The sequence below is a fragment of the Rhinatrema bivittatum genome, chromosome 1 (genome assembly GCF_901001135.1).
Source record: "Rhinatrema bivittatum chromosome 1, aRhiBiv1.1, whole genome shotgun sequence".
NCBI lineage: Eukaryota > Metazoa > Chordata > Amphibia > Gymnophiona > Rhinatrematidae > Rhinatrema > Rhinatrema bivittatum.
Window position 1 is genome coordinate 9,986,187 of NC_042615.1, and position 27,286 is coordinate 10,013,472.

At 42.9% G+C, this 27,286-nt stretch overlaps 1 protein-coding gene across 1 annotated transcript in view; it reads left to right on the forward strand.

Annotated features, from left to right (window-relative positions):
- KIAA1109 (KIAA1109 ortholog) overlaps nt 1-27,286 on the forward strand; it is a 590,259-nt gene that overhangs the window by 144,408 nt on the left and 418,565 nt on the right. Inside the window, 5 exon segments of the mRNA XM_029584454.1 lie at nt 3,000-3,178; nt 6,369-6,475; nt 12,458-12,666; nt 24,093-24,320; nt 25,771-25,908. Of these exon segments, the coding sequence (XP_029440314.1) occupies nt 3,000-3,178; nt 6,369-6,475; nt 12,458-12,666; nt 24,093-24,320; nt 25,771-25,908 (861 nt within the window).

A 27,286-nucleotide genomic window follows, 5' to 3' on the forward strand; every position in this document is an offset into this window, starting at 1 on the left:
GAATTCAGGAAAACGAAGGAGAAACACGGGATCTCTGAGGGAATGGCAAGGATTGTAAAGCTGAAATAGTTGGGTGGGGAGGGGCTGACTAAATAGGCCATGTGGTCTCTTTCTGTCATCTTGTTTCTAATAAAACATCAGGACTCCAGCAGCCACATTTTTACGTATTTCCTAAAAGAGAGAGAATCTGAGAAATTCCAAAGCTAATTTGACAAGGTGTTTCTCAGAGTAGGAGCCCCCTGCAAGAGAGCTTTTTCTCTGAGTATCTACTAGTTTTATTTCCTTAAACTAAGGAACCACTGGAAGACCATCTTGTGATGACCTAAGTGAAAGCACTGGAACATAAGAACGTAGATGGTCAGATATTCTGGATTGCTCCTCTTTAAAGCTTGGAATATCCACATAAGAACAAAACTCAGAATTCTACTAGTAACCAATGTAGCTTGATCACCACAGGAGTAAATATCGCTAAAGCATACGTTCAATAGTAGAACAACGTAAGCAAATAAAATACTGTGACAACTAAACTAAAAAGTTGATTTCTAGAGATGTGATTCGGTTGAACCTTTTGGTTCGGCCTTTATTTATTTATTTATTTATTTTGAATTCTTATATACCGACATTCCTGTAAAGTATACAGATCATACCAGTTTACAGTGTAACATAACTGTCGCAAGTGGCGATTACATAGAACATAAGGCGTTAGAACAGTGAACATTTTTTACATAAAATATTAGAGCATCAGAATAAAGGGAATATTGGGAGAATGCAAGGAACAAATGGAAATCATATAAACTGAATGCTTGGTAACTATAAGATGTTAATGCCGTAATATTGTGAAAGACTGAGGCCTTGAAACTAGGATTCAGGGGAGTAAGGGGGGGGAGTAAAAGGGAGGTAGAATTGGAGGGCGGGGTAGGTCGGGCGGAAAGGGTCAAAAGGTGGGATTGAGCGGGAGGAAGAAACAGAGGAAAAAGGGGGCTCCCCGATGAGTCCTCCGGGGCTGTGTCGAGAGTGGAGTGTGAACAGTTTATCCTCGTGCCTTAGTCCATGTCCTTCGAGAAGCGTCGGAGTGAGCTTGAGATTCCGGGAAGGCTTGCATGAAGAGCCATGTCTTTAGATCTTTCTTGAAGGTTTGGTGATTAAGTTCTTGCCATAGATCTGGTGGAAGAGTATTCCATAGAGTGGGCCCTGCTGTTGAAAATTCTCGTTTTCTTAGCGAAGATTTGCCCGGGGGGGCATACAGGGAGCCTTTGTACGCTCTCCTGACTGGTCTGTCTGACGTGTGTGGACGGCATTGAAAACTGAGCTTGAGCGGGGCGATGTTGTGGATGTCCTTGTGGATCATCATGAGGACTTTGAAGGAATTCCTAAATTTGATGGGTAGTCAGTGTAGTGACTGAAGTATGGGAGAGATATGGTCTCTTTTATTTGAGTTTGTGAGTATCCTGGCGGCGGCATTTTGGACCATCTGCAGGGGTTTGATAGTTATTGCAGGGAGACCAAGCAAGAGGGAATTACAGTAGTCTAATTTATCTTTATCGGCCCACTGCGGGAAATTTTGTTTCCCGCGGATCTGGCAGATTTTATTTCATCTACCCCCGAACCGAAGCCCAAAACCCACCCTGATTTACAACAGGAATTGCAAAAAAAAAAAAACAAAACCAAAAACCCAAACCCACCCCAACCCTTCAAATTTAATTAATTGCAAACCTCCCCCCCCCCCCAGACTTACTGAAAGTCCCTGGTGGTCCAGTGGGGGTCCCGGGAGTAATCTCCCACTCTCAGGCCGTCCGCTGCCAGTAAACAAAATGGGCGCCGGTGGCCTTTTGCCCTTACCGTGTGACAGGGGCTATCGGTGCCATTGGCCGGCCTGTCACATGGTAGGAGCAAGGGATGGCCGGCGCCATCTTAAAAAATGGCATGGGTCATCCGTTGCTCCTGCCATGAGACAGAAGCCGAACAATGGCACCGATAGCCCCTGTCACACGGTAAGGGCAAAAAATCACCGGCACCATTTGATTAGTGGCAGCTGATAGCCCGAGAGGGGGGAGATCGCTCCCAGGAACCCACTGGACCACCAGGGACTTTCAGTAAGTCTTGGGGGGGGGGGGGGGGGGTGGGCAGGCAAATCTTGGAGGGTCGGGAGGATGGGGGGTTGCAATTAATTAAATTTGAAGGGTTGGGGTGGGTTTAGTCTTTTTTTTTTTTTTTTGTGCCCTTTCTCCCCCCCCCACCCCGTAATCCGATAAGAAAACCACATGAAATTTTGTGGGTTTTCTTATATTTATTTATTTATTTATTTATTTAATGTCTCTTCTATACCGATATCCGTTCGCACATCGCATCGGTTCACAAAAAACAAGAACTTTTGGGCGGAGCCCTTACATAAAACAGAAAAATACAATTAACGTTTGGGCGGAGCCCTTACATGTAACAGATTAAATACATTAAACAGGGGGAGAGTATAATACTGACAAGGCAACGCGATATTAATAAATCACTAAATAGATACAACAAAAACTATAAACATAACTATAAACATAAATAGCAATGTACAAAGTACAAAAATCAGCGGACATAAGGCATTCTTAGTCATAGTTTCTTAGTTTCTTAGTTTAGTTCTTAGTCTTAGTTTCGTCGGCCTCCTGAACCGCGACGAAATAGGAAATATTGTCTCTTTCCTATTTCGCCACAAACGAATGCACATCCCCATTGATTTCAGCTTTCTAAGGCATCCATATCTGCTTATACTTAATGCTTAGATGGAAAAACCTGTCAATATTCAGGAACCTTGGTGGTGATTGTGCATTTGCTGAAAGATGGATTATTACCAGGGAACGTTAACAAGGTACATGATTTTTTTTTCCCACTCCCATAAAGGAAGGAGCATGGCGTGCCCAAGGTCAACAGGTATATGATACGGACCACTTACCCCTAAGATCCTAAACAAGCTAGTTCTGTTCAAGACATCTCCTGTTTATTACGGATATTTGCAGGGAGAAGATGTGGATCTCCATTTGCTCCTGCCAGATTGCCATCCTAGTAAATATTCACTCCTTACACTGGTTAAGGATGACCACCCCAACAAAACAACTCCTGAGTCCTGCATCTCGGCTGAGAGTAACAATGGCCAGCGAGCGTGCAAAGCAAAGTGGAGAAACCTTACTAAAGCAGGGTAAGTGTAAAAGCAGAGGGGCGAGAGAAGGGTTTAACTAAGTGGATGTCGCGAATTGTTGTTGGCAACAGAACAAGTTGCATACATGCATCTCCCTCCTATCGAGTGGCCTTTTAGCATGAGGAAAACAAAGGCAGCAGCAATGAGTGATGTTAGGCTTGCATATGGTTGTGATTTATTAGACATTTTTGGGGTAATGTTCAGTTTATTTTCATTGTATGTTTGTTAGAGAATAAATTCACAGTGAAAAAGCAAAATTAGACAAGTCTATGGTACTAATAAAATATATTTGTTTTGAATGCATGAGTGAGATATCACTCATTATGCATTCAAAAATGTACATATTTTTGAATATTGCATTAAAAAAAATTACATATAACCGAAGTGATATGTAATTTTTTACATGAATATCTGTATATAAAAATGTTAGATAAATAAATCATTTTTGACTTGATCCTCAAGGACTACCCAGCTAGTCTGATTTTCAGGATATCCACAATTTAATATTTAGCTCATACTTTTCTTCTTTTGATGGCTCAAGGCACGTTACATTCATATGCAGTAGGTATTTTGCATAAGATGCATATGCAGCATAATAAATAACTGCCCACACTGAGACTCGTGCTCTCTAGTTATTTTTTTTTAACACCTGCATCAATGAACACACAAATTCCCATTACCTAACCCAACACCAGCTCCCGTCCCCATGGCCTCTCCTGATCTCTCCATCGCCTTGGACAATAATCCTTACCAGCTCTGTGCCTGTCTTAAGTGTAGTTAATCCCATCAGCTCCGTAGCGTCAGCTACCCTCTGAGGAAAGAAATATTTTCTCATATTTCCTCTACACCTTCCTCCCTGCAATGCCACATTATGATCCCTTGGCCTTGAATTTCAAATTTTTTTTATGGAAAATATCCCCTTTCTGTATTTCATTGAAGCCCATCAAATATTTTGAGAGTGTGCTTGTCCCATCTTCCTTTTTTCTCCCAGTAAGTACATGTCAAGGGGTTTGTGTCACAGGCTCTGAATCTTTTTAGTAATCTTGAGGTCGTCTGAGATGATTACTCCTGGACCTCGTTCCTGTGTGACAGTTTATTTTATTTAGATTTTTATATTCTACTTTTTTCAGCGCTTCAAAGTGGATTACATTCAGGTACTGTAGGTATTTCCCTATCCCCAGAGGGCTTGCAATCTAAGGTTGTACCTGAGGCAATGGAGGGTAAAGTGACTTGCCCAAGGTCACAAGGAGTGACACCAGGACTTGAACCCTGCTCTCCTGGGTCATAGCTGTGCTCTAACCACTAGGCTACTCCTACTTCATTCCCATACTGTCCAGCTTGCCTATTGCGTTTTAATGCGCAGCAGCATCAAAAGCTTTTTGGAAGTCCAAGTAGGCATTGTCTACAGCATCTCCCTAATCCACCACTTTTGTTATTTCATTAAAGAACTCATAAGAACACAAGATTTGTCATACTGGGTCAGAACAAAGGCCAATGAAGCCCAGGATCCTGTTTCCAATCCAGGTCACAAGTACCTGGCAGGATCTCAAAAGGTGGATATTTTCCATGTAGCTTATCCCAGAGATAAGCAGTGGATTTCTGCAGCTCCACCTTAATAATGGTTTATGGACTTTTCTTCCAGGAACATGTCCAGATCTTTTTTTTAAACACAGCTAATCTAACAGCTTTTACCACATCCTTCCACATTAAATTCCAGAGTTTAATTATGCGATGAGTAAAAAAAATATATTTTCTCTTTTGTCTTAAATGTATCACCTAGTAACTTCATCGAATGTCCCCTGGTCTTGTACTCTTTGAAAGAATAAACAACCAATTCGCGTTTACCCGTTCCACTCTGCTCATGATTTTAAACACCTCTATCATATCCCCCCTCAGTCGTCTCTTCTCCAAGCTGAACAGCCCTAACCTCTTCAGCCTTTCCTCATAGGGGAGCTGTGCCATCCCCTTTATCATTTTGGTTGCCCTTCTCTGTACCTTTTCTAATTCCCTATGTTGTCTGCTGGCCTTGTTTAAGAAACTGAAGTGCCACGTCTTCCGCTTTAATTTGGTGTATAATCATTTCACACATCATATTTATTGTGGACATCCTGAAACCTTGACTGGCCAGGTGGCTCAGGAGGACTGAGTTAAGAACCAGCGATATGAATTGTATATGCTACCCACTGAGTAATACAACAAGGGCTTTCTTCTATTCACATTCATTGAAAAATAATGTAATTTAAGGATATACTAGCCGTTAAGCCCGTAACAACGGGCTACATTAAAAAAAATTTTTCGGTCCATTTCCTTCCCCCTCATTCTCCCTCTCCCACCTCCCCCTCATTCTCCCTTCCACCTCCTCCTCATTCTCTCTCCCCCTTCCACCTCCCCCTCATTCTCCCTTCCACCCCCTCCTCATTCTCCCTCCCCCCTCCTCCTCCTCTCCCTTCTACCTCCCCCTCCCCCTCCCCCTCCCCCTCCCCCTCCTTCTCCCTTCCACCTCCTCCTCATTCTCCCTTCCACCTCCTCCTCATTCTCCCTTCCACCTCCCCTCCCTCTCATTCTCCCTCCCACCTCTATTCTTCCTCCCACTCCTTCTCACCTCACCCTCTCCTCCCTCCCTCTCCCCTCTTTCAATCCCCTCCTCTCCCAGCTCATTCACAACCCATTCGGATGGCGCGCGCCGCCGCCGCCGCTACAGGTCCTCCCAGCGCCATTTTTGTCAACAGGCAAACTCTGGCCGATGTGCTCTCTACTGCGCATTTGCGGGCCGTCGGTCAGAGCCCATTTATAAGGTAGATATGTACTCTTTCAAGAGCCACTCTAATGAGCTTTGCTCTAACAGTTTTCCATTTTGGGCCAATTTTCAAAGGCAAACCATATGGCATTGCCTCCCTGTTGAAAGCTGGCAAACAGAGCGTATATAGGTGTGTGCTTTGCACGTTCCTGTTGGTGGGGGCGGCTGATCAGGAGCGAAACAGCGCCCGTACGTTTGGAATTCCAGTGCCTGTGTGTGCCGTTTCCCTTTTCTGACCCAAGCAGGTCCAGGGGAACGCCTCTCTCTCTCTCCCGACAAGAGTACACGCGGCCTGCAAGCTTGTTACCCAGGCAGAAGAGCTTTGAACGTTTTCCTCTCTATCTGTTTAGATTTGTCTTAATGAAGCACGTTTTATTTTGTCTTTTGGGAAAGACCTGACTGGGTGGAGTGCTGGACTGTGCCAAGTGTGATGCTTACAATTGACTATACCTGGCATCCAATTTATCCTCAGAAGGCGGACGAACAGCTGAAACAGTCATGTGAGTGTTTCCTTATAAATCTGAACATGATCCTGTTACTTGTCAGAGAAATAAAGTGGTGTTTAGTGTAGCAATAGAAAGCAGGAGCAGAGGCCACTCATCTCGGAGTTCATCATTTAGTCCGTCGCTCCTAATGCAGAATCTGAAGGCTTTCAAAACTCTGCCAGTGACAGGGGGTGGTGTTCATTTTGAGACTTTAAGCTAAGTGGCTGTAAAGGTTTTTACAAACATAAAAAGACAGAATATAAGAGACTGTTATGTGCCAGACTGACTAATGATTATACTCTATGATCGCCATAGATTTTGTTTTTTTGCACCTTTAGGCATGATATGATGGTCACCCTTTAAGATAAATTATTTTCTTCTCAGCAGTCTTTAGTGTGGGATTGTTGTGCATTTACTGTTGCTTTCCACACTTGGGGTCCTTTGGATAAATAAGAGCCTGATAGAAATAGTGCCATATCTGCTTCCGCACGGGGCGTATTTAATAGAGAACCACATGCTTGTAACGCTTCCATGCCACACACCTTCTGCAGGCTCTCTGGGGTTCTGCACATGGCACTGGCCTCCTCTTCCTTCCCTCGTAGAAAAAGGGATTGGAATCAAAGGAAAAATCTGTGTCATGGGTTGGTTTCTGTGATTTTCCATGGGAGGCAAATAGAAGATGTTTCTTCCCATTGGAAGAAATAGGAGCCATGCAGGCAGAAGGAAGGCTGCTGTGAGTGGGAATAAATGTGTTCTAGGGCGCGAGGTCTAGATGGATGGGAGGAGCTTGATGATGGAGCGTGCAGGCCGGCTCCCGTGCATTCCCAATGTTCTTTCTCATGCCCTTCTGAAGAAAGGCACCCCGAACCGTGTCTGCTTGTGACCTGATATTTGGCTTCTCTTGCCTCGAAGGGGCTCATATCTTTGGGGATGGATTGGACCTGGAAGCAAGCAGCCACGTAGGCTGAAAGAGAGAGGAGGAAGGAAGGAGAGGCAGTGGCTTGCCCATGAAATAGTATTGTGCCCTTTTTCGGTGTCCAGCTCTTTCCTCTGATTCCTTAGCACTTTGGTGATTGCCATGGAGTTTAGACATTTTACATATAATAATGGACGGTTTTTTGGATAAGCTGTTGCCTCTTTGCCGTTCTTTCTCTGGTACCGTACTCGAGCGCTGGTGGCTGTTTGGTTTGAGTTTCCTGTTGGCTTCCCTACAGCTCTTTTGTGTGTGCATGCGTATCAATTGAAAACCTCTCTCATGGAGGACAGCAGTATAAAAGATCAGAAACAGGAATGTGCAAACAAATATCTGGGTTTGGATGAAGGTGGAACAATCTGTCATAAAACAATGTGGGAAAAGCTCCGTAAAACTAAGAATGAAAAGCAGTCAACTTTGAGTTTCTTCAGTTTCATGCTGTGTTGGAATCCTAAACTACTTCCGTAAGGACCAGAAGGCCCCTGCATGCCCACCGGGTAGTTACAAGTTGGTCCTGGAGTACCCCCTAGCCAGTCGCATTGGCATGTGGATATCCCGAGAAATAGCCTGGCTAGAGGGTAGAGTCCAGGACATACCGGAGAAGGACTAGTCTATGATCATCAAACTGTGTGCTTTAATATTTATTTATTTATTTAGAATTTTTTAATATACCGACAACCGTTTGCACATCATATCGGTTTACAAATAACTTATAACTTTTCGGCAATGCCTTTACAGGGAACAATAACTATGTATACAGAAACTAACAAACTAATGAAGAAACAGAGTAACAATTTACAAGGTTCGATGGCATATAGTCGATAAACTGGTTAGGGAGCTGGGTAGGCAAAAGGAAAGTTACAGGATTTTCGACAAAACATTAGGGTAGCAAATATAGGTTTCGAAAAGGAGTGTTGGCAGAAGGGGGGAGAGTAGAGTGGAATGAGCAGTTTAACGAAGTGTTAGCCCGGAGGGGAAGTAGAGGCAAGTTGTACAAGGTTATTCAAAGGAAAAATACTATAGACAGCTCAGGGAGTCATCAGGAATATGAGAGCAAAGGCAGAAAGGAGTCTCGTAAAGGTCAGGTTCCAAGCAGTTTTCAGCTCACTGGGAACGAGGGCTGGGATCTGGAGTACTTTGAGAATTGTTTTCTCCTTATTTCATATCCCCTCCCAACAGTCCTGGAGCTCTACCATCACGGGCCCTAAATCCAGTCACTGGATGTCATTGTTGCACAATCTATTTATTTATTTAAGGCTTTTATATACCGACTTTCTTGATACAAATCAAATCAACTCGGTTTACGTTGAACTAAGCAGAACTATAACCAACCAATCAACAAGTAACAATTTAAAGGAGCATAAAGTTACATTATAACAAGGATGCCTTAACTGGGAGAAGGAAAAAAAGAGGGGGAGAACGAAGATAAATTACTATATACAATGGAATATGGGAGGGAGGCAAGGAGCCAACCTCATGATGACTTGTGAGCATGATTAGCGTTTGTTTATTTACATAAGCAATATGAAAGTTCTAAATCAGGCTGTTGGGCTAGTAGCGGGGAAGGCTCGGCAGAATAGCCGTGTCTTTAGTTTCTTTTTGAAAGTTAGTAGACAAGTTTCCTGCCTGAGGTCCGGAGGCATGGTGTTCCAGATGGAGGGCCCTGTGATAGAGAATGTCCTGTCTCTGATATTTGAATGGTGTACAGTTTTGATTGGGGGAACATGTAAGGATCCCTTGTAGGCATCTCTTAAGGGTCTGGTCATCGAGTGCAGTTTGAGAGGGTGTGAAAGATCTAATGGGGTCTGATGGTGAATATTTTTGTGGATAATTGTCAGTGATTTATGAAGGATCCTGACGTTTACTGGGAGCCAGTGAAGATTTTTTAGAATGGGGGAGATATGCGCTCTCCGATTAGTATTTGTTAAAATTCTCGCTGCTGCATTTTGGAGCAACTGGAGAGGTTTTATAGTAGAAGCCGGTAGACCTTGCAAGATGGAATTGCAGTAGTCTATCTTGGAGAAAAGAATGGCTTGGAGGACAGATCTGAAATCGTAATGGAATAGGAGCGGTTTGAGTTTTTTGAGTACTTGAAGCTTGTAGAAGCACTCCCGTGTGGTATGTTTTATAAATTGCTTTAAGTTCAAGGGACTATCTATTATGACTCCAAGATCTCGGACGTGGGATATTTGTACGTTAGAATGCAGTTGGTTATTAAAGGGACTGCCTTCTGGGGTGATTAGCAATAGTTCAGTTTTGGAAGTGTTGAGCACCAGGTTAATGCTTGAAAGGTGATGGTTGATCGTTTGTAAATGAGAATTCCATAATTTGAGTGTTGAGTCCAGTGACTTGGATATGGGGATTAAAATTTGTACATCGTCTGCATATATATATAGAACTTAAGCTTTAGATTTGAGAATACATGGCAGAGAAGGGAGTATGTAGATGTTAAACAGGGTGGGCGATAAGGAGGAGCCCTGGGGAACTCCGAATGGGGCGTTAGTGTGTGAGGATTCCTTGTTGTTGATTTTAACCTTATAGCCTCTGTTGCTAAGGAAGGAGTCGAACCATCTAAGAGCTGATCCTGCAATACTTATATCTGATAGCCGGTTTAGTAGGGTATTGTGATTTACAGTATCGAAAGCTGCAGAGATGTCAAGAAGGGCTAGGAGGAATGATTGTCCTTTGTCAAAACCGATGTAAATTTGATCAAGGAGTGAGATGAGGAGGGTTTCGGTATTGTGTTCTTTTCGGAAACCGTATTGTGACAGGTGTAGAATATTATGGTCCTCCAAGTAATCTGAAAGCTGCTTATTTACAATTTTCTCCATGATTTTGGCTACAAACGAGAGATTTGAAATGGGGCGGTAGTTGTTGAGGTCATCCGGATCCAAGTTCGTTTTTTTGAGTATGGGTTTAAGGGTGGCCGATTTGAGAGCGTCTGGGAATATTCCTTGTGAGAGGGAACAGTTGATAATATCAGCTAGATATTTGGAGATGTATTCTGGTATGAGAATCAGAAATTTGGATGGAATTTGGTCCAGAGGGTGGGTCGAAGGTTTCATTCTTTTTATCAGATTTTCTACTTCTATAGTGTGGGTAGGATCAAAGGATTCCAATCTTATGTCTGTGTTTGGTCGGTGGAGGGTATCCAGAGACAGTGAGTTTGGGCTGGCAGGTAATTTAGCTAGGATTTTTGAGATTTTGTTCTGAAAGAATAAGGCCAGATCATTGGCTTTCGATTGGGCTGTATCGTCTGGAATAGTAGAGGGAGCAGTTTTGGTGAGTTCTGATACGTATGAGAAAAGAGCCTTCGCGTCGAATATCATATCATGGATACTGTGGGCATAGAAATCTTTTTGTTCGAAGCGTTGTCATTCTGTAATGGTGGAGGGCGGCTTTGTATATGGTTAGAGAGTGGGGGTTGGGGTTCTTCCTCCATTCTTTTTCTTTCCGTCTTAGGTTTTGCTTCAGGGTACAGAGCTCCTTAGAAAACCATGGCTGTTTATTTTTTCGAGAAGGATCAATAGTTTTTTTAGACAGTGGGAATAAGTCATTGGCTATCATTTCAGTAATAGTTTGCCAAGAGATAATAGCAGAATTGGGGTTAGATAGATCCAGATTAGGAAGTTCTTTGATTAGAGAGTTGCCGAGGTCTTCTGAAGGACATGGTTTCCTGTAGTACAAAGTGGTCGCCTGAAGGGGAGCAGAAGATCCTGTCAATGACTTAATGGTGGAGGTGATCATGAAATGGTCTGACCATGGAACCGGGAGGCATAGAGGTGGTGAAAGTGGAATGAGGTTGGAATTTGTGAAGATAAGGTCAAGGGTATGACCTGCTTTATGTGTGGGTTGGTTGATGTGTTGTTTTAAGCCCATGTCTGAAAGGGCTGATAGGAAGACTTCGCAGTTAGAAGATCGAGGATTGGCATCGATGTGAAGATTAAAATCTCTAAGGATTATGGCTGGAGAATCTAGTTTTAGGTATTTGGCTATGATTTCCACCATGGAAGAGGCGTCTTGTTCTAAAAGTCCGGGGGAGCGTAAGTGAGGAGGATTTGGAGCGACTTAGATTTGAAAAACCCTATCTCCAGTTTGGGAATTATATTGATAGATTGAAGAGTGAGGTTAAGAGATTTTTTGGCAGCTATGAGAAGACCTCCCCCTTTTTTCTTTTTTCTGGGTAAGGAGAAGATATCATATATCTGTGTAGGAAGTTGATTTATTAAGACTGTGTCTGATGGCTTTAGCCAGGTCTCCGTGATGGCACAGCTGTCTGGTTTGGCATCGAGCAGATAGTCGTGAAGGATGTGAGTATTTTTGGTAATTGACTGGGCATTGAAAAATGTTAAAGTGAAGAGGGCCAGCCCCAGTAATTGCATAAAGGGGGAGATCATCACCGGAGTTAGATTTCTGCGAGTTATGGGTTGATATCGTAGCAAAGGCTTAGTCTTGTAGCAGATGTTGTGGTGCAATGTATGTATCGGGTATGCAAGCATCATGATGGGACTAAAGAGAACACTTTGATGGGATTTGCCAGCAGATGATATTCTGAGACGTAAAGGAAGTGAAGACTTGTGGAAGTATTCTTTGAGGGAAAAATGATTAATGTAGTGTGGCGGTGCTGATCCTTAGCTGAATGAATGGTGGGGAGGCTAGATTCATGCTGAGTTGGCTGATTGAAAGCGTGGGATGGCTGGATGAATGCTGAGGGTGGCTGGATGAGTGCTGAGGGTGTCTAGATGAGTGCTGAGGATCCTGGATGAATGCTGAAGGTGGCTGAATGAGTGCTGAGGATCCTGGATGAATGCTGAAGGTGGCTGGATACTCTCCCTGGCTGGATACTCTCCCTCCCCGTGCTGCATCTAGCAGGAGACCTGGGCTGAGACTGAGACCCAGGTCCCTGCACATGGCTGTGAGCAGCTCTGCCACCGAGGCAGCAGGTTGGCCCAAGAGCCATGTTTTATGTTACCATATGTCCACTATATGCTATTTATCCTTTGTATGTTCATTTACTCCTGAAGTGTCAGAAATGGAAGAATCGATGTTGGCTATACTAAGACCATCTCAGAAGAATTCAGAGCGAGTCATCTCCTCCCCAGTAACGTCTCCACGACTTTGTGTTGATCCGTCAGAACTTCCTCCAGATAAGCTGTGTGTGGAACTCGAGCTCTCCCCGGATTCCCATATCATCTTGTATGGACCTCTGCTGAACGCACTTTTAGCTGTGAAGGTATGAACACATCTTTGAATGGTTCCACTTACAATTTTGAATTAATAAAAGAGAGAATGGATATTGTTGAAGTATTGCTACAAGCATAAAGCGCATTAATGTTAGAGGTTCGCTATTCTCCTCTGTTTCCTCTCAATTCCTGTTACCAAAATCCCCTCTGTTCAGCATCCCAGGACGCCTTGCATCAGTGAGATCATTTCCCCCTTTTTATGTTCACACTTAGTGCAGATTATTTTAATATGACTCCTTTGACCCCCTGCAGCTGTTGATCAGGGCAGGTCTGAAGGAGGTTAGTGCCAGCCAGCGAGAGTACTCACTCTGTATGCTTGCTCACACGTACGGCATCAGGTGGCAGTGGATGCCGTCTATAAAACTAGAAGTTTGTTATAATTAGCACATTGCTTAAGGCAGAGCTTTCCAAACTTTTCATGTTGGTGACACACTTTTTAGACAAACATAATTTCGGGACACAGTAATTCAGTCTACTAGCAAACCAGAGGTTAAAGGTTAAACGAACGAAATGTATTTCGACAATTTATGTATGTTTCCTTAAATATATACATAACAAAATGTTTCATGACACAACCTATCTTGTGAAAACCTCTCATTTATATTAAAAATATATAATATTCCAAGATTAATGTTATTGTTATAATTTATGAGTAACAATAATAAAATTAAGTTATTTATTTATTTATTTATGGTATTTCTAGACCGGAAGTTCCTGTATAGAATACATATCACCCCGGTTTACAAGGAACTCAAACTATCGCTTCATTTATTGTGTTATTCAATTTACCTCTTTAATGAGATATATGAGCTTGATGGACACAGCTTTTGAATATTTGGTGTTAATAAAAAAGTCCAAAGGGTCTTCTGCGTAATTTTAAAAAGCTGGCCAGTTTCACACTATAAAATTATTTGATAGCCTCATTCAACTAATTCTATATGGCTATGAGAGTGAAGTCTGGAATATATAGGAAGGGACAGAATGTCAATATAAATCCTGCACCTCCAGTTCTGTAACTCTGTGCATCCACTGAAATTCCTCCAAACAATGGAGCTTGGATCTTTCCCTTACAGCTCATCATACTAAAAGATATTTTCAAATTCTGGTGTCACCTCACAGTAACAACAGCACTGCCAGGCACATTGTGAACGAACACAAAACCTTGCAAAAAAGACACTCAAAATCTATACTGCAATCCCATTGTAACACAACAGTAATAACACCAAGGACTCAAACAACAATAACCCTACCTGTGAAAAAGCATGGGTAAATATTACTCTGGGTCCTAGAATACCAATACACCACCTACTGAGGAAACAAAACAAACCAGATTGCTATAGATCCCTATGCTAGCAGAATCTCTCATCGTGGTCACACACACAGAGCAGAGACAGACCCTCACCAAATACAGAATACAAAATAAAGGAGCACAAATTAGACAAAAACTGAAATGGAAACCCCAAGAAGCCAGACTCTGTGTATTAACAATGGAAAAACAGAACCACCATTCCTCATAAAACAAATAAAATCAAGAAACATAAAGCATCAGTTATAATAGTAAAACCATACTAATAAAAGACTATTTTCAAACAACTAATAAATAGAATTTCTATTAATTAAAATCATTTACATTTTTTACAATTTCCCAAACACCAATAAAATGTTTCAAAACAGCACATATATCAAACAACACCCAATAATTAAAACTAATAAGGATTTTAAAAATCCCCTGCTTGTCCATACATGGGAGCTCTTGATTTCCAGTCACCCTGATATTGTCCAGGATTAGGAAGTTATCCTCTCTCTCACACAGACTCACATGTCCATTCTCTCTCACACATACACTGTCACAATCATACACATTCATGCTCTTATACCCACCATAACTTCTCGCTCTCACAGACACTGACACACTCTCAGGTGTAAGACACTCTCTCCCCCTCCACACACACCCCCCACACAAACTCTTACTCCCCTGGATTTTCTCATACACACTCATGCTCTCACTCTCTCTGGCTCCCTCACATACACACAAACACATACACCCAGGCAAGCTCCCAGTCATTCTCACACAAACACACATAAACCACATACGGGCAGGCACCTATTCTCACACATACAAACCCCAGGAAGACACCCATACATTCTCATACACAGACACACCCTCAGGCAGGCACCCATGCATTCACACACACACAGACCCCCAGGCAGGCACCCATTCATACACATGCACACACTAAAGGCAGACCCCATCTCTTTCTTTTGCCAGCAACCTCGGAGCCTCTCTCATTCCTCTGCTGCCACCGTCAATGCTGCCGCATGGCTATTGGGGAGGTGCTGATTGCTGCTATTGGCACTGAAGCCCATTCTGCTGCCTCCTCTGTGCAGGCCCTGTGGGTTTCCAGTTCCTCCATGTTGATCTCGTACATTGTGAGATCTGCATAGAGAAAGTGCTACTCTTGCACATTCCCAAAGATTACATGTGCCAATCAGTAAAAAGTAATTTATTTATTTATTTTTTACCTTTGCTGTCTGATCTTAGTTTTCTAATCGGTTGGTCCCAGGCTTTTTTGTTCCACCTCCCCTTTCTTTTTTGCCAATTCATTTCATATTGTCTTTTTTTCTATTTCTTTTCTCTCCATCTATCTTCTTCCCTCAAACATACAGTCAAGTTCTCATTCTCACATGCTTTCTCTCTCTCTCTCACACACACACACACACACACACACACACACACACACACACACACTCTCACTGGCACATGCTGTCTGACTCTCACACACCCAGGCTCTCTCTCTCTCCCACATGCTGTCTTGCTCAAGCACAGGCTCTCACTGTCACATGCTGTCTCTCTCACACACACACAGGCTGTCACATGCTGTCTCTGCAAACATTCAGGTCCTCACTCCCACACACAATCTCTCAACTCATCTCATACACGCACTCTACGGGCCCTCAGCCTCTCTCTTACCTCTGGGCCTCCTCTTCACGGGTCATTGCAGGATGGGCTCTGCAGCGGCCCTGATCTTCTCAGGCTGATCCGCGGTGGCCCTGATCTTCTCGGGCCAATCTGCGGTGGGGACCCTGCTACCGGGCCTCCTCCTCTTCTCAGCCTGCTGCAACAACGCTGCTCCTCTTCTGCACGCGGCTGCTCCTCCACCTTCCTGCCCATGCGGCTCCGGCAACATTTTTCTTCCGGGGTCGCGTGGGCAGGAAGGAGGAGGAGCACCTGCATGTTTAGACGTGACCTTTTTCTTCAGGCCGTGGTGACGTGAGCTCCACCATGGCCCTGCCAATCTTCCTGCTGTGTGTCTCCGGCACACAGCACAGCGATCTTCACTGCTCAGCCGCCAGTGGGATGAGGTCCACCAGCGGCCGCATTGGCTCCCACTTGCCGGTGTGTCACTTAAGGAGTTGACCAAAGAAAAGCTCTCACTGGGCAAACTGGATGGGCCATTTTGTTCTTTATCTTCCCTCATTTATTTTGTTACTATCAATACTTGGAAGTACTCTAGATTGTTGTTTTAAGCAGGAAGAAAGAACAGTGGCTGACATGTTTTACCTAACATGCTTTGACTTGGAGATCATAGACTTTCACAATTAGTTAACTGAGTATTTGTTTTAATGAATAATTTTGACTTGTCGTTTTCCTTTACGCTTCCAGCTTCACTGGAACGGACTCTTACTAGTCTACAACACCATGAATCTTTATTTGTGGTTAGCTGAGGTTTTCCCTATATCATCAAGCCGATCTCTTGTAGGTAAAAACTTCAGCTGGTGCCGCAGACGGGTCTACCAGGTGGTATCACTATTGTGCCGAGGCAGGGGGGTCCCTCTTTGTCGTCCTTCCCCCACCTGATCTGTGAAGAACGCATGAGTAACATCTAGCCTTGGCAGGCTGGAGATGCGTAAGCCAAGCTTGGAAATCAAGCCTGGATCTCCCAAATCCATCTAAATACAACAAATGACATAAAAAACTGAGCTGAAAGTAGAGCACATTAATACACATGACAAAAACGGTTTTCTTGTATGGTATTGAATCCATCCATGCTTAAATAAGAGCAGCACAGCCTTTCCTTCTGACATTTGCAATTTACCAGGCACCGTAATAAATTCAAAACTGTAGTTTCTCTCTCTGATTAAGTTGATGAGAAAAGATGCACCATGGGAGGCGGGAGAAGATATGTTGCAGGTTTCTCTTGAGATTTCCCTGCATCAAAATGATGGATTTTCCCCAGTCGTCATTCTTGATTAACTTTATGGCATCTGTAGCTCATTATAACTGCTTAAAAAAAATCATTTGGCAGGATGGCTTATATGCGCTCTGTAGTTTTTCATCATATCCCTTTGTAATTGCGGTGCTATAAGATGCTTGATATTCAAATGTCAGCATTAGCATCTTTTAGGAATAGTTAATTCTTCAGGTTTCTATGGGTTGTCATAATGCCTTTATATAGCGCCATGGTGAGACCGCACCTTGAATACTGTGTACAATTCTAGTTGCTGCATCTCAAAAAAGATATAGTTGCACTAGAGAAAGTACAGAGAAGGGCAACCAAAATGATAAAGGGGATGGAACAGCTCCCCTATGAGGAAAGGTGAAAGAGGTTAAGGCTGTTCAGCTTGGAGAAGAGACTGCTGAGGAGGGATATGATAGAGGTGTTTAAAATCATGAGAGGTCTAGAACGGGTAGATGTGAATCGGTTATTTACTCTTTCGGATAATAGAAAGACTAGGGGGCACTCCATGAAGTTAGCAAGTAGCACATTTAAAACAAATTGGAGAAAATTATTTTTCACTCAATGCACAATAAAGCTCTGGAATTCGTTGCCAGAGGATGTGGTTAAGGCAGTTTTTGTAACTTGGTTTAAAAAAGATTTGGATACATTTCTGGAGAAGTTCAGAAACTACTAATAATCAATAGGGAATAGCAACTACTTGTTGACGGCATTGCATGGGTTCTGTTTAATGATTGGGTTCTTGGGACCTGGATTGACCAGTGTTAGAAACAGGATACTGGGCTCGATGGACCTTCAGTCTGACTAGGTATGGCATATCTTAGCATGTCTATTGCCTTATATATGGTTTTGCCTCTTCTTTCTCCATTCTCTAGCTGAGGTATTAATTATATTTGCCTATTATACAGCTTTTCTGCTTGAGTTTTTTCTCTTGATTAATAAATGTACCCTCTGGGATGCTTTGCCTTTTCTTTCTTTCATGTGTAGCTCCTTGCAGGCTAACTGCAGGAGCTTCATATTTTCATATATCTGCACACCTTAGCAGGGTCTTTTGGGTAACCTGGGTAGCCGTAACTACCTGTCGCACAGGAAATTGAAGCGTTAGCATTCAAACCAGACAATAATAACCATTTACTCAGATATGCAACGAATGGAATAATGATGGCCGCAGCTTTATTGGCTTGGTAAATAGTTCAGGATGTAAAGCTTAAGTACCTGAGCCCTAACAAAAGTCATGTCTGAATGACAACTGGGGAAAATATGAAGGTCTGCAGGTTAGCATTTAACGGATTGCCTCTGGACCACTGACCCACCGCTGGCAAGCAAAGTCCTGTCCTTCCAAGAGGCCCCTCACCTGGGTATTACTGGTCAGCCCACCACAAGCAAGCAAGGCAGCTGCTCGTATTCCAGTGGGGACATCTGGTCTGACGCCACCCTGATGATAGTTCCAGTAGCTACTGACTGGGATCAGAACATCATCCACCATTTCTCACCCTTGGGTGAGACCTCCTAAGGCTCAGGTACTCCTGTCCCAAATGCTGCAACAATAACACAGGAACAATCAATAAATACAAACATTGGGTATCGATTAGACATTCACTTCTAACTAGACATGGGACATGTCTTTCCCAAAGGGAGGGTGGGTGGGATTTAGCATTATCGGCGGCGTAGGGAGAGGAAGCAAAAGGGAAGGGTCTTGGCTTGCTCCCTTCTTTATCATCCATGCTACCTGGTCCAGCCCCTGACCGCCCCCAAATTCAAAATTGTTAGGTGGGGAGCTATGAGTTCTCTCTGCCCCTCCTTCCAGTCAGGAGCATAATCTACTGCCCTCTTTCTCCCCAACTGTTATCTTTCATCGGACCACACAGGATGCACTGCCCGTGCTGCCTGTTACCCTGTCTGACACTGCCCCCCTCCTCCCCTCCCCCCCACCTGATCTGATCATGAGGCCCCCCTCTTCCTCCACTCTGGATGTGCGGACACCAGGTTATGCGTGGCATCTGCACACCTGACACAGAGCATTTAGATTTTGTCTCACCCTAGTTTTAGTGCTTCTGGTACACTTATTTTCAATTCCTCAAAAAAAGACTTAATTACCACTACTGCTCATTTTTATGGTGCTAATAGAGTTGCACTGTACTTAATGGATGGATAAGCATCCCTTCTGCATGGAGTGTACAGTCTGGTCAAGAGATGTACTCACAGGACAAATAAGAGGCTTTGAAATAATTTATTTATTTAAAAAATGGTTGCAATCATGATGAAATGAGGATTTAAGGTTTAAAAGCTTTTAGGATGGCTCTGAATCTGGCCAGAGAGAGGGAGCATGGAACACCAGCTCAGGAAGTCTGTTCCAGGCATATGGCTCAGCATGACGTAAAGAGCAGAGCCGGGAACTGGGTGACGGAGGAGAAGGGCGCAGATTAGTCACTTGCCTGACGAATTAAGTTTGCTAGGAGGGGAGTATGGCGAGATAAGAGAAGAGAGGTAATGAGGGAGCTGCAGGGTTGAATATACTTGTAGGTGAAAATGAGAAGTTTGAACTGTATACAGAAATGGATGCAGAGCAAAGGAGGAGGTTTACATAGGTGTAGCAACATTGGAGGAAGTTAAATTGTGCAGTCGAATTTTGAATAAATTGTAGTGGAGAGAGATGGTTTAGTGGGAGATGTGAGGAGCGGGTTGCAGCAGTCTTAGTGAGAGTTTGAATGACTTAGCCAGCTAAGCCTGGTCGGGCCAAAGATCTGTCCTATTGATGAAGTCTCCAAAATTAGCCAGATAAGTTTATCCAGCTAACATTGCTATCCGGACTGTGTCTGAATATTGGACCTCCACAATTTCTGGTGCAGGCAGGCAGATCTGGGAGCCATCAGCTTAAAGATGGTACTGAAAATTGTAGTAGGAGATCAGAGCTTCAAGGGAATGAGTGGTAGAGAGAGTAAAGAGGGGAGGGCCCAGATCATTGGTCTGAGGCACAGCATCCAGTCCACCAGAGGGTTGCGATGAGAGAGGTAAGAAGAGAATCAAGATAGGACAGAGCCCTGAAATCCAAGCGAGGTCGTTGTCAAGGAGTGGATGGGGATCAATAATGTCAAAAGCAGCATAGGATCAAGTGTAAGGCCTAAAGGTGCAAAAGGTGATTTTGTGGAATATAGAGGGCGAAAAGCAGATCAAAGTGGATCTACTTCTTTCCCCTAATATTGGCATGGATATCGTTCTGACAATTTTCAAATAACTCCTAGAGTATTTTTGTAGCTTAGTTGTTTCCCTCCAATTTTTGGAGGAGTTTATCATATTCATTCATTTAAGGATTTTCTTGATTCTTGGATCAAAGCAGTTAATACTTACAACTTTCTCGATTGCTTGGAAATGAGATTTTCCTTGAGGGTTGAAGGCTGCTAAATAAACTAAGCGTCTAATGAACTAAGGCTTTATTCCAATTCTTTGTCTATGGGAAAAAGGTTTAATGAATCAAACCCTAAGATGGTTATGAGATGTGTTGACAGTAGTTTTAACTTGTGTGGTCTTTGTCCAGGAATGTTCCTAAACATAGCTTATGAAGGTTTTTGAATCCGTACATAGTTTGTAGTTGATTGGGATTTGGTGGTGTGTATAATATAATTATATATTACAGGGGTGGCCAAACTTTCATGTACCAAGAGCCAAGAAATAAGAATGCACAATACCACAGATCCTGGAGGGTGGGGGTAGATGGGAGTATTCTTTTAACAATATTCCCCTCTCAATCTGCCCACCCTTCTCTGATGGTCTCACTCTCAATCCCCAACCCTGTCCCCATAGTCTCTCTCAATCCCCAACCCTGTCCCCACCAGTCTTTCTCTCTGTCTCTTCCTGTTCCCACTTATTTCTCTTGAACCCCTCACAAGTCTATTAAACCCTCCACACTGTTCCCCAAGTCTTTCAATCCTCCTATCCTCATGAGAGGCTTCTAAGAAAACTAAAAAGTCATGGGATAGGTGGCGATGTCCTTTCGTGGATTACAAACTGGCTAAAAGACAGGAAACAGAGAGTAGGATTAAATGGACAATTTTCTCAGTGGAAAAGGGTAAACAGTGGAGTGCCACAGGGATCTGTACTTGGACCGGTACTTTTCAATATATTTATAAATGATCTGGAAAGGAATACGACAAGTGAGGTAATCAAATTTGCAGATGATACAAAATTATTCAGAGTAGTTAAATCACAAGCGGATTGTGATAAAGTGCAGGAGGACCTTGCGAGACTGGAAGATTGGGCATCCAAATGGCAGATGAAATTTATTGCAGATAAGTGCAAGGTGTTGCATATAGGGAAAAATAACCCATGCTGTAGTTACGCGATGATAGGTTCCATATTAGGAGCTACCACCCAGGAAAAATATCCAGGCATCATAGTGGATAATACTTTTTGATTACTGCAACTCACTGATGTTTGGCTTACCACTCACCATCATCCGGCCACTCCAAATCCTACAAAACACAGCAGCCAGAATCCTAATGGGATCAAAAAAACACAACCATATTACGCCAATTCTCATATCCCTACATTGGCTCCCAATAAAATACCAAATAGAATACAAAATACTAACCATACTAAACAAACTAATCATTGAACAACAAACCAACTGGTGAGGTAAAACAATGGAACCTCATGCACCACAACAAAACCTCCACTCATCCAACAAAGGCTTACTGAAAATCCCTCCTGCTCAAACCACACAACTAATCTCAACTCGTGAAAGAGCCTTACCATAGGAAGCCCAAAACTTTGGAACACACTTCCAACCGAATTAACACAACTGAACCTAAAAACCTTCAAGAAGGAGCTAAAAACCTGGCTTTTCACTAAAGCCTATCAAAACAACAACTGAAGACCACACATAACCCCACTAATTACCAAGATACTGGAACATCTGTGTACGCCCCTTAACACACGAACATAGTAAGTTATCGCTTTTCCAGATTAACCCTGTGACCCTTATCTACCCCATGTGAACCCTATCCTTAACGAACCTAGCAACCTTTAGAAACTGAATAACTAACAAAACCATGTAAATGTATAACTAACCTCAACTCTGCGATAACAATACTTCTGATCGTAATGTATACTATAATGCATGTATCAACTCTTGCATCGAAAATTGTAAACCGTTATGATGGCAAAAACTGAATGACGGTATATAAAACTTGATAAATAAATACTTTGAAATCAGCTCAGTGTGCTGCAGCAGTCAAAAAAGCAAACAGAATGTTAGTAATTATTAGAAAGGGAATGGTTAATAAAACGGAAAATATCATAATGCCTCTATATCGCTTCATGGTGAGACCGCACCTTGAATACTGTGTACAATTCTGGTCGCCACATCTCAAAAAAGATATAGTTGCGATGGAGAAGGTTCAGAGAAGGGCAACCAAAATGATAAAGGGGATGGAACAGCTCCCCTATGAGGAAAGGCTGAAGAGGTTAGGGCTGTTCAGCTTGGAGAAGAGACGGCTGAGGGGGGATATGATAGAGGTCTTTAAGATCATGAGAGGTCTTGAACGAGTAGATGTGACTCGGTTATTTACACTTTCGAATAATAGAAGGACTAGGGGGCATTCCATGAAGTTAGCAAGTAGCACATTTAAGACTAATCGGAGAAAATTCTTTTTCACTCAATGCACAATAAAGCTCTGGAATTTGTTGCCAGAGGATGTGGTTAGTGCAGTTAGTTTTTTGAACCCAGTTAGTGTAGCTGGGTTCAAAAAAGGTTTGGATAAGTTCTTGGAGAAGTCCATTAACGGCTATTAATCAAGTTTACTTAGGGAATAGCCACTGCTATTAATTGCATCAGTAGCATGGGATCTTCTTAGTTTTTGGGTACTTGCCAGGTTCTTGTGGCCTGGTTTTGGCCTGTGTTGGAAACAGGATACTGGGCTTGATGGACCCTTGGTCTGACCCAGCATGGCAATTTCTTATGTTTCTTATGTTCTTATGTCCTCTGGCAACAGATTGCACAGCTTGATTGTGCCCTACGATTTGTTTTGCATCTGCTGGTTGTTAGTTTCAGGCAGCGCCTCCATGTTTTAGTATTGGAAAGAGTAAATACCTGTCCTTTATTTACCTGTTCCACCCAACTCAAGACTATAAATGTCTTTTATGTCCCCTCCTTTGTCTTTTGTTCTAAGCTGAAGAGCCCTAACCTGTTTAGCCTTTCTTCATAGAAGAACCGTTCCATCTATTTGATCATTTTTGATGCCTTCCTCTGCACCTTTTCTAATTCCGCTTTATCTTTTTTGAGAATTGCAGTTGTATCATGGATCAGTACAGAAGCAATGTTGTTTTCCGTTTTATTCTCCTTTCCTTTTGGATCATTCCTTACATTCTATTTGCTCTCTTCACCACCAGTGCACACTGAGCCGAGGATTTCAATGTATTGTTCACAAGGACTCTAAGGTCCTTTTCCTGGCTGGTGACTCCCAGTGAAGAGCCCAGCCTTGTGGACCTGTAGTTGGGTTTCTTTTTCCCTATGTTCATTGCTTTGCATATCTCTTGGATAATGTCATGTCTTATATGCTGGCCGTTTTGTTCTTTTTTAGAATGTCGTCGCCCTCTTGATTCAGCTTCACCCACAAAACATGGCTTTTCTTGGGGGGTTTAGTTTGTTTGCATTTGACGTTAAGCATTCTTTCTGCACTTTATGAACTGCTCCTCGATTAAATGTGACTGATAAAGACCATTGTTCTCCATAATGCTTTACTGACTCTATTTACCATTCCTTTCTCTTGGATGCTGACTTCGGGTTTGGTATTGCCCTGTGTCCCCTCCTTTTTTTTTTTAATAAGTTAGTTTCTCCCATAATATTACTCTGTGTTATGTGACAATCCCTGTTGGCAGTCAGCATGGTCTCTAACCATGGCCCTAGATGCTGCTGCTGCCTCCCCCAAGTGGGATGCCCTGTGACCTCAAGTTGCCTCTTTTTCTCCCACTAATGCAGAAATAGTTTCACTTGTTAACTCTTGTCTTCATTTGTACTTCTGATACAGATGTTGATGGTGGAAACTTTATAGAAGCTTGGTCATTTATTAATTTTGCCCTTGATATTGATGACTTGTGCAGTATCTTTTTGTAGACATTTTGAAAGTTTGCACTAATGAATAAAGTCATACAATTATTGCTTGCATCCAATCCTTCACCAGGAGAATTATTTCGGGGAAGATGACATGTACACTGATTTTGAAGAGGTCATTTCGAGTCCAGTTCTGTCGGTGTCAACGTCATCAAGCTCTGGCTGGACTGCCGTTGGAGTGGAGAATGATAAAAAAGAAAATGAGTCCACAGCTAAGGCAGTTCATCCCCTTACCTTGCGACCCTGGGACATCACGGTGCTGATTAATGTGTACAAAGTCCATGGGCGATTACCAATGGTACGTGCAGCCAGTTCTGTCAATTCTACAAACACACATTTTTACACAAGGCAAATCCTAAAACATTTTTTTTCATAATTGCAAGTCTAAACGGGATGCATTTACTGAATCCAAGGAACTATTCACCTAATTATTAATTATTCATTTAAATGATGAATTTATTTTGTGTATAATACTGCATAATAGATTTTTTTAAGTTTTCTTAGACTTCTGCTTTACAGTCACAGGTAGCTAAAAGGTAAGTGCTGTATAGAAATATTTAAATAAGGTTGCTAAAATGTCTAGCTCATTATTTTTAGTTTTTTTTCATTTAAAATGTGAAAAGTGCACTAGTGTCCATATTTAAATTGGCTCCTCAAAAATATACTTGCAAATACTTTTCTTCAAATTGAAGTTAAAATTGTCAGAATGGGTAGAAGATCCAACATACTTTGACCTAATTTGATGAAAGTTGAGCAAGTAGACATCGGCACTGCTTTAATAGATCAAGCTCGGACTAACACTTTGGAAGCGAGGGACAGGAGGAGTTGAAAGCTGACCAAACTTAAGGAGAGCGTGAGTCCTAGTGGCCATGCTGATCTTGTTTAGAAAGGGAGGGAGGTGGGGTGGGCGGGAGGATCAGGAGCACGTGTTAGTGTCTCCTTACGCTGGCGGCCCATACACCTTTGCTGCCACTCTGATTTCCATGGGTGGGAGTAGGGGGAAAGGAAGCTGAATGCTTTGGAAAAGCAGGAACAGAGAGGAACCTGAAAAATGAGAGATTTGGGGAGGAAAAAGAGAAGGAGAAAAGGCAGGGAAGGATGAGGGTGAGAGGAATCTGACAGTGTGGACTGAAAATTGCAAACGTTCCTGGTACGAACCCAGATCAGTCCAGACTGCTGGGTTTTGCCTCCCTTCCAGCAGATGGAGACAGAGAGTTTTACTGTCACTGTCACGTAACCTGGTGTGCCACCTGCAGCCTCTCAGTATTTCTGTCTCCAGCAGATGCAAATCCTGCAGCCTGAGAAGATATTTCAAAAAAAACAGCAGAAACGTTAGAGAGATTTAGAGGCAATTTAGGATTAGGAAGGCTTCTTAGCCCTCCCTGAAGGTTGGTAGGTCCTGGTGGGGCCAGTGGACGAGGGTGGGGGGGGGGGGGGGATTGGGAACTCCTGGGTCTGTCCGGATCCTTGACCCGGTGGAGGGGGGGGGAGCTAACTGGTGGGGCCAGTTCCCTCTCCTCCTTCCTACAGGTGGACAGCCGGAGCCTGCAGCCACTAAAGGGAAGTTCTTTCTAGAAAGTTAAAAGAAAAGAAGTAAAACCAGCCTTTTTATTTTCTTTTTGTTGTGCGGGTTGGCTGTGGCCACCGCTTCAGGGGCGTCGGATGCGTTGTGACAGGATTCTGAGTGTTTTCATGATTGGGTCATGAAGAGGCTGTTTGTGTGATTTCTTTTGTGATCTGGATTGCAGCACTGTGGTTCCGATGGCCCGGAGTGTCCTTCGGTGTTCCTGGAAAGATTGTGCTTTGAGATGAAGAAGGGTTACAGAGAGACTATGCTGCAGCTCATGCTCTCCCCAGTCTATATATTTGTGAACGACAGCTACCAGGTAAGGCTGATTTCCCTGAAGCGCAGCAGGTAATGCTTTAATAAAAAAAAAAAAGCCCAAATGAGATCCAGGGCAACGTGAAAGTTACAGACCTCTTCAGGCTAAGCTTCTAGAAATGAGTCTGGCTGGCGCACAGTCAGGTCTTCATCCCGGACATAATACTGAATCACTTTTACCTTCTTTGTCTGACGACAATGCATATATTTTAGATTCAGCCTGTTTTTTTTTAAGTCTGGCTAGACTTATCCAGTGAGTTTGATTTGACAGTTTATCATGTTTTATTAGAGAGATGTCCGGGGGTGGAGGGTTCGTGGATTGCTCCGGATCATTCCTGTTTGGTACGAGTGGGTGATAATTTTTTTTCCTCTGTCCCTGAAGGCTCTGGCCTTTTGCTGTTACTGTTTCGAGTGTTTCTGCAACCTTTAGCTAGGGTGTCGAAGATGCTGGCTGTTTTGTTTGAATAATAGTTTTGCTGACGACATCCGCTTCCTGGTTCCGGTTGGGGAGGATATCAGTCAGTCAGTATTGTTTTTGATTTGATTGAAGAGTCAGGTGATTCTCAAACAGGGCAAGACGGAATTGTTATATACTGGGAATAATTTGGAAACGCTCCTTTTCTTGGCTATTCAGCAGGCGCTGGAGGGGCATATATTATACCAGTTTATACAAGAGTTTGGGGCTAGTAATTGGCTCTAGTTTTTCCTTGGAAAAACGTAGGATTGGTTACCCACCGGACCTATTTACAACTAAAATAGTCCATCCGTATTTGGGGCCGTGAAGTACTGAACCTAGAGGTTTATGCACTTATTTCAGTCCTTGGTTATTGTAATGTGTAATACTTGGAATTTCCTGGTAGATTGATTTATAGGCTCCAGAGGCTACAAAATTATGGATGCCAGACTAATATTGAGGAAAATTTAAATTTGAGAGAGCCTCCCCTCTGCTCCCAATGCTTCATTGGCTTCTAGTTGTGGACAGAGGCAAGTTGACATTTTGGGACTATGAGGTGTACTGGTCCAGTGTAACTGGGGGGAACGGTCAGCTGCCAGGATGAACATTCAACTCTTTCCAAAGACTGTTTTTGACATCTGAAGCGTTCTCCAGGTGGTGCCTTTGCTTTGGAAGGCGCTACCTTGTGCAAGCTGGAGCAGAGTTAAATAGGATTCGACCTTTCTTTTCCTGAAGTAGATGTGAAAGAGATTTAATGTTTTGTTTTAATTTGATTATTGCTTTGATGTATTTTGTTTCTTGAATAGTTTTCCTCTGTTCTATTGGTTTGTTTTATTTGTTTTGTTTAAAGATACGATTATGTACATTACTGCCGGGTGGTATGTACATTTCTTACATATTTGCCGCGTTCGGGGGGGAATAGGGAGGC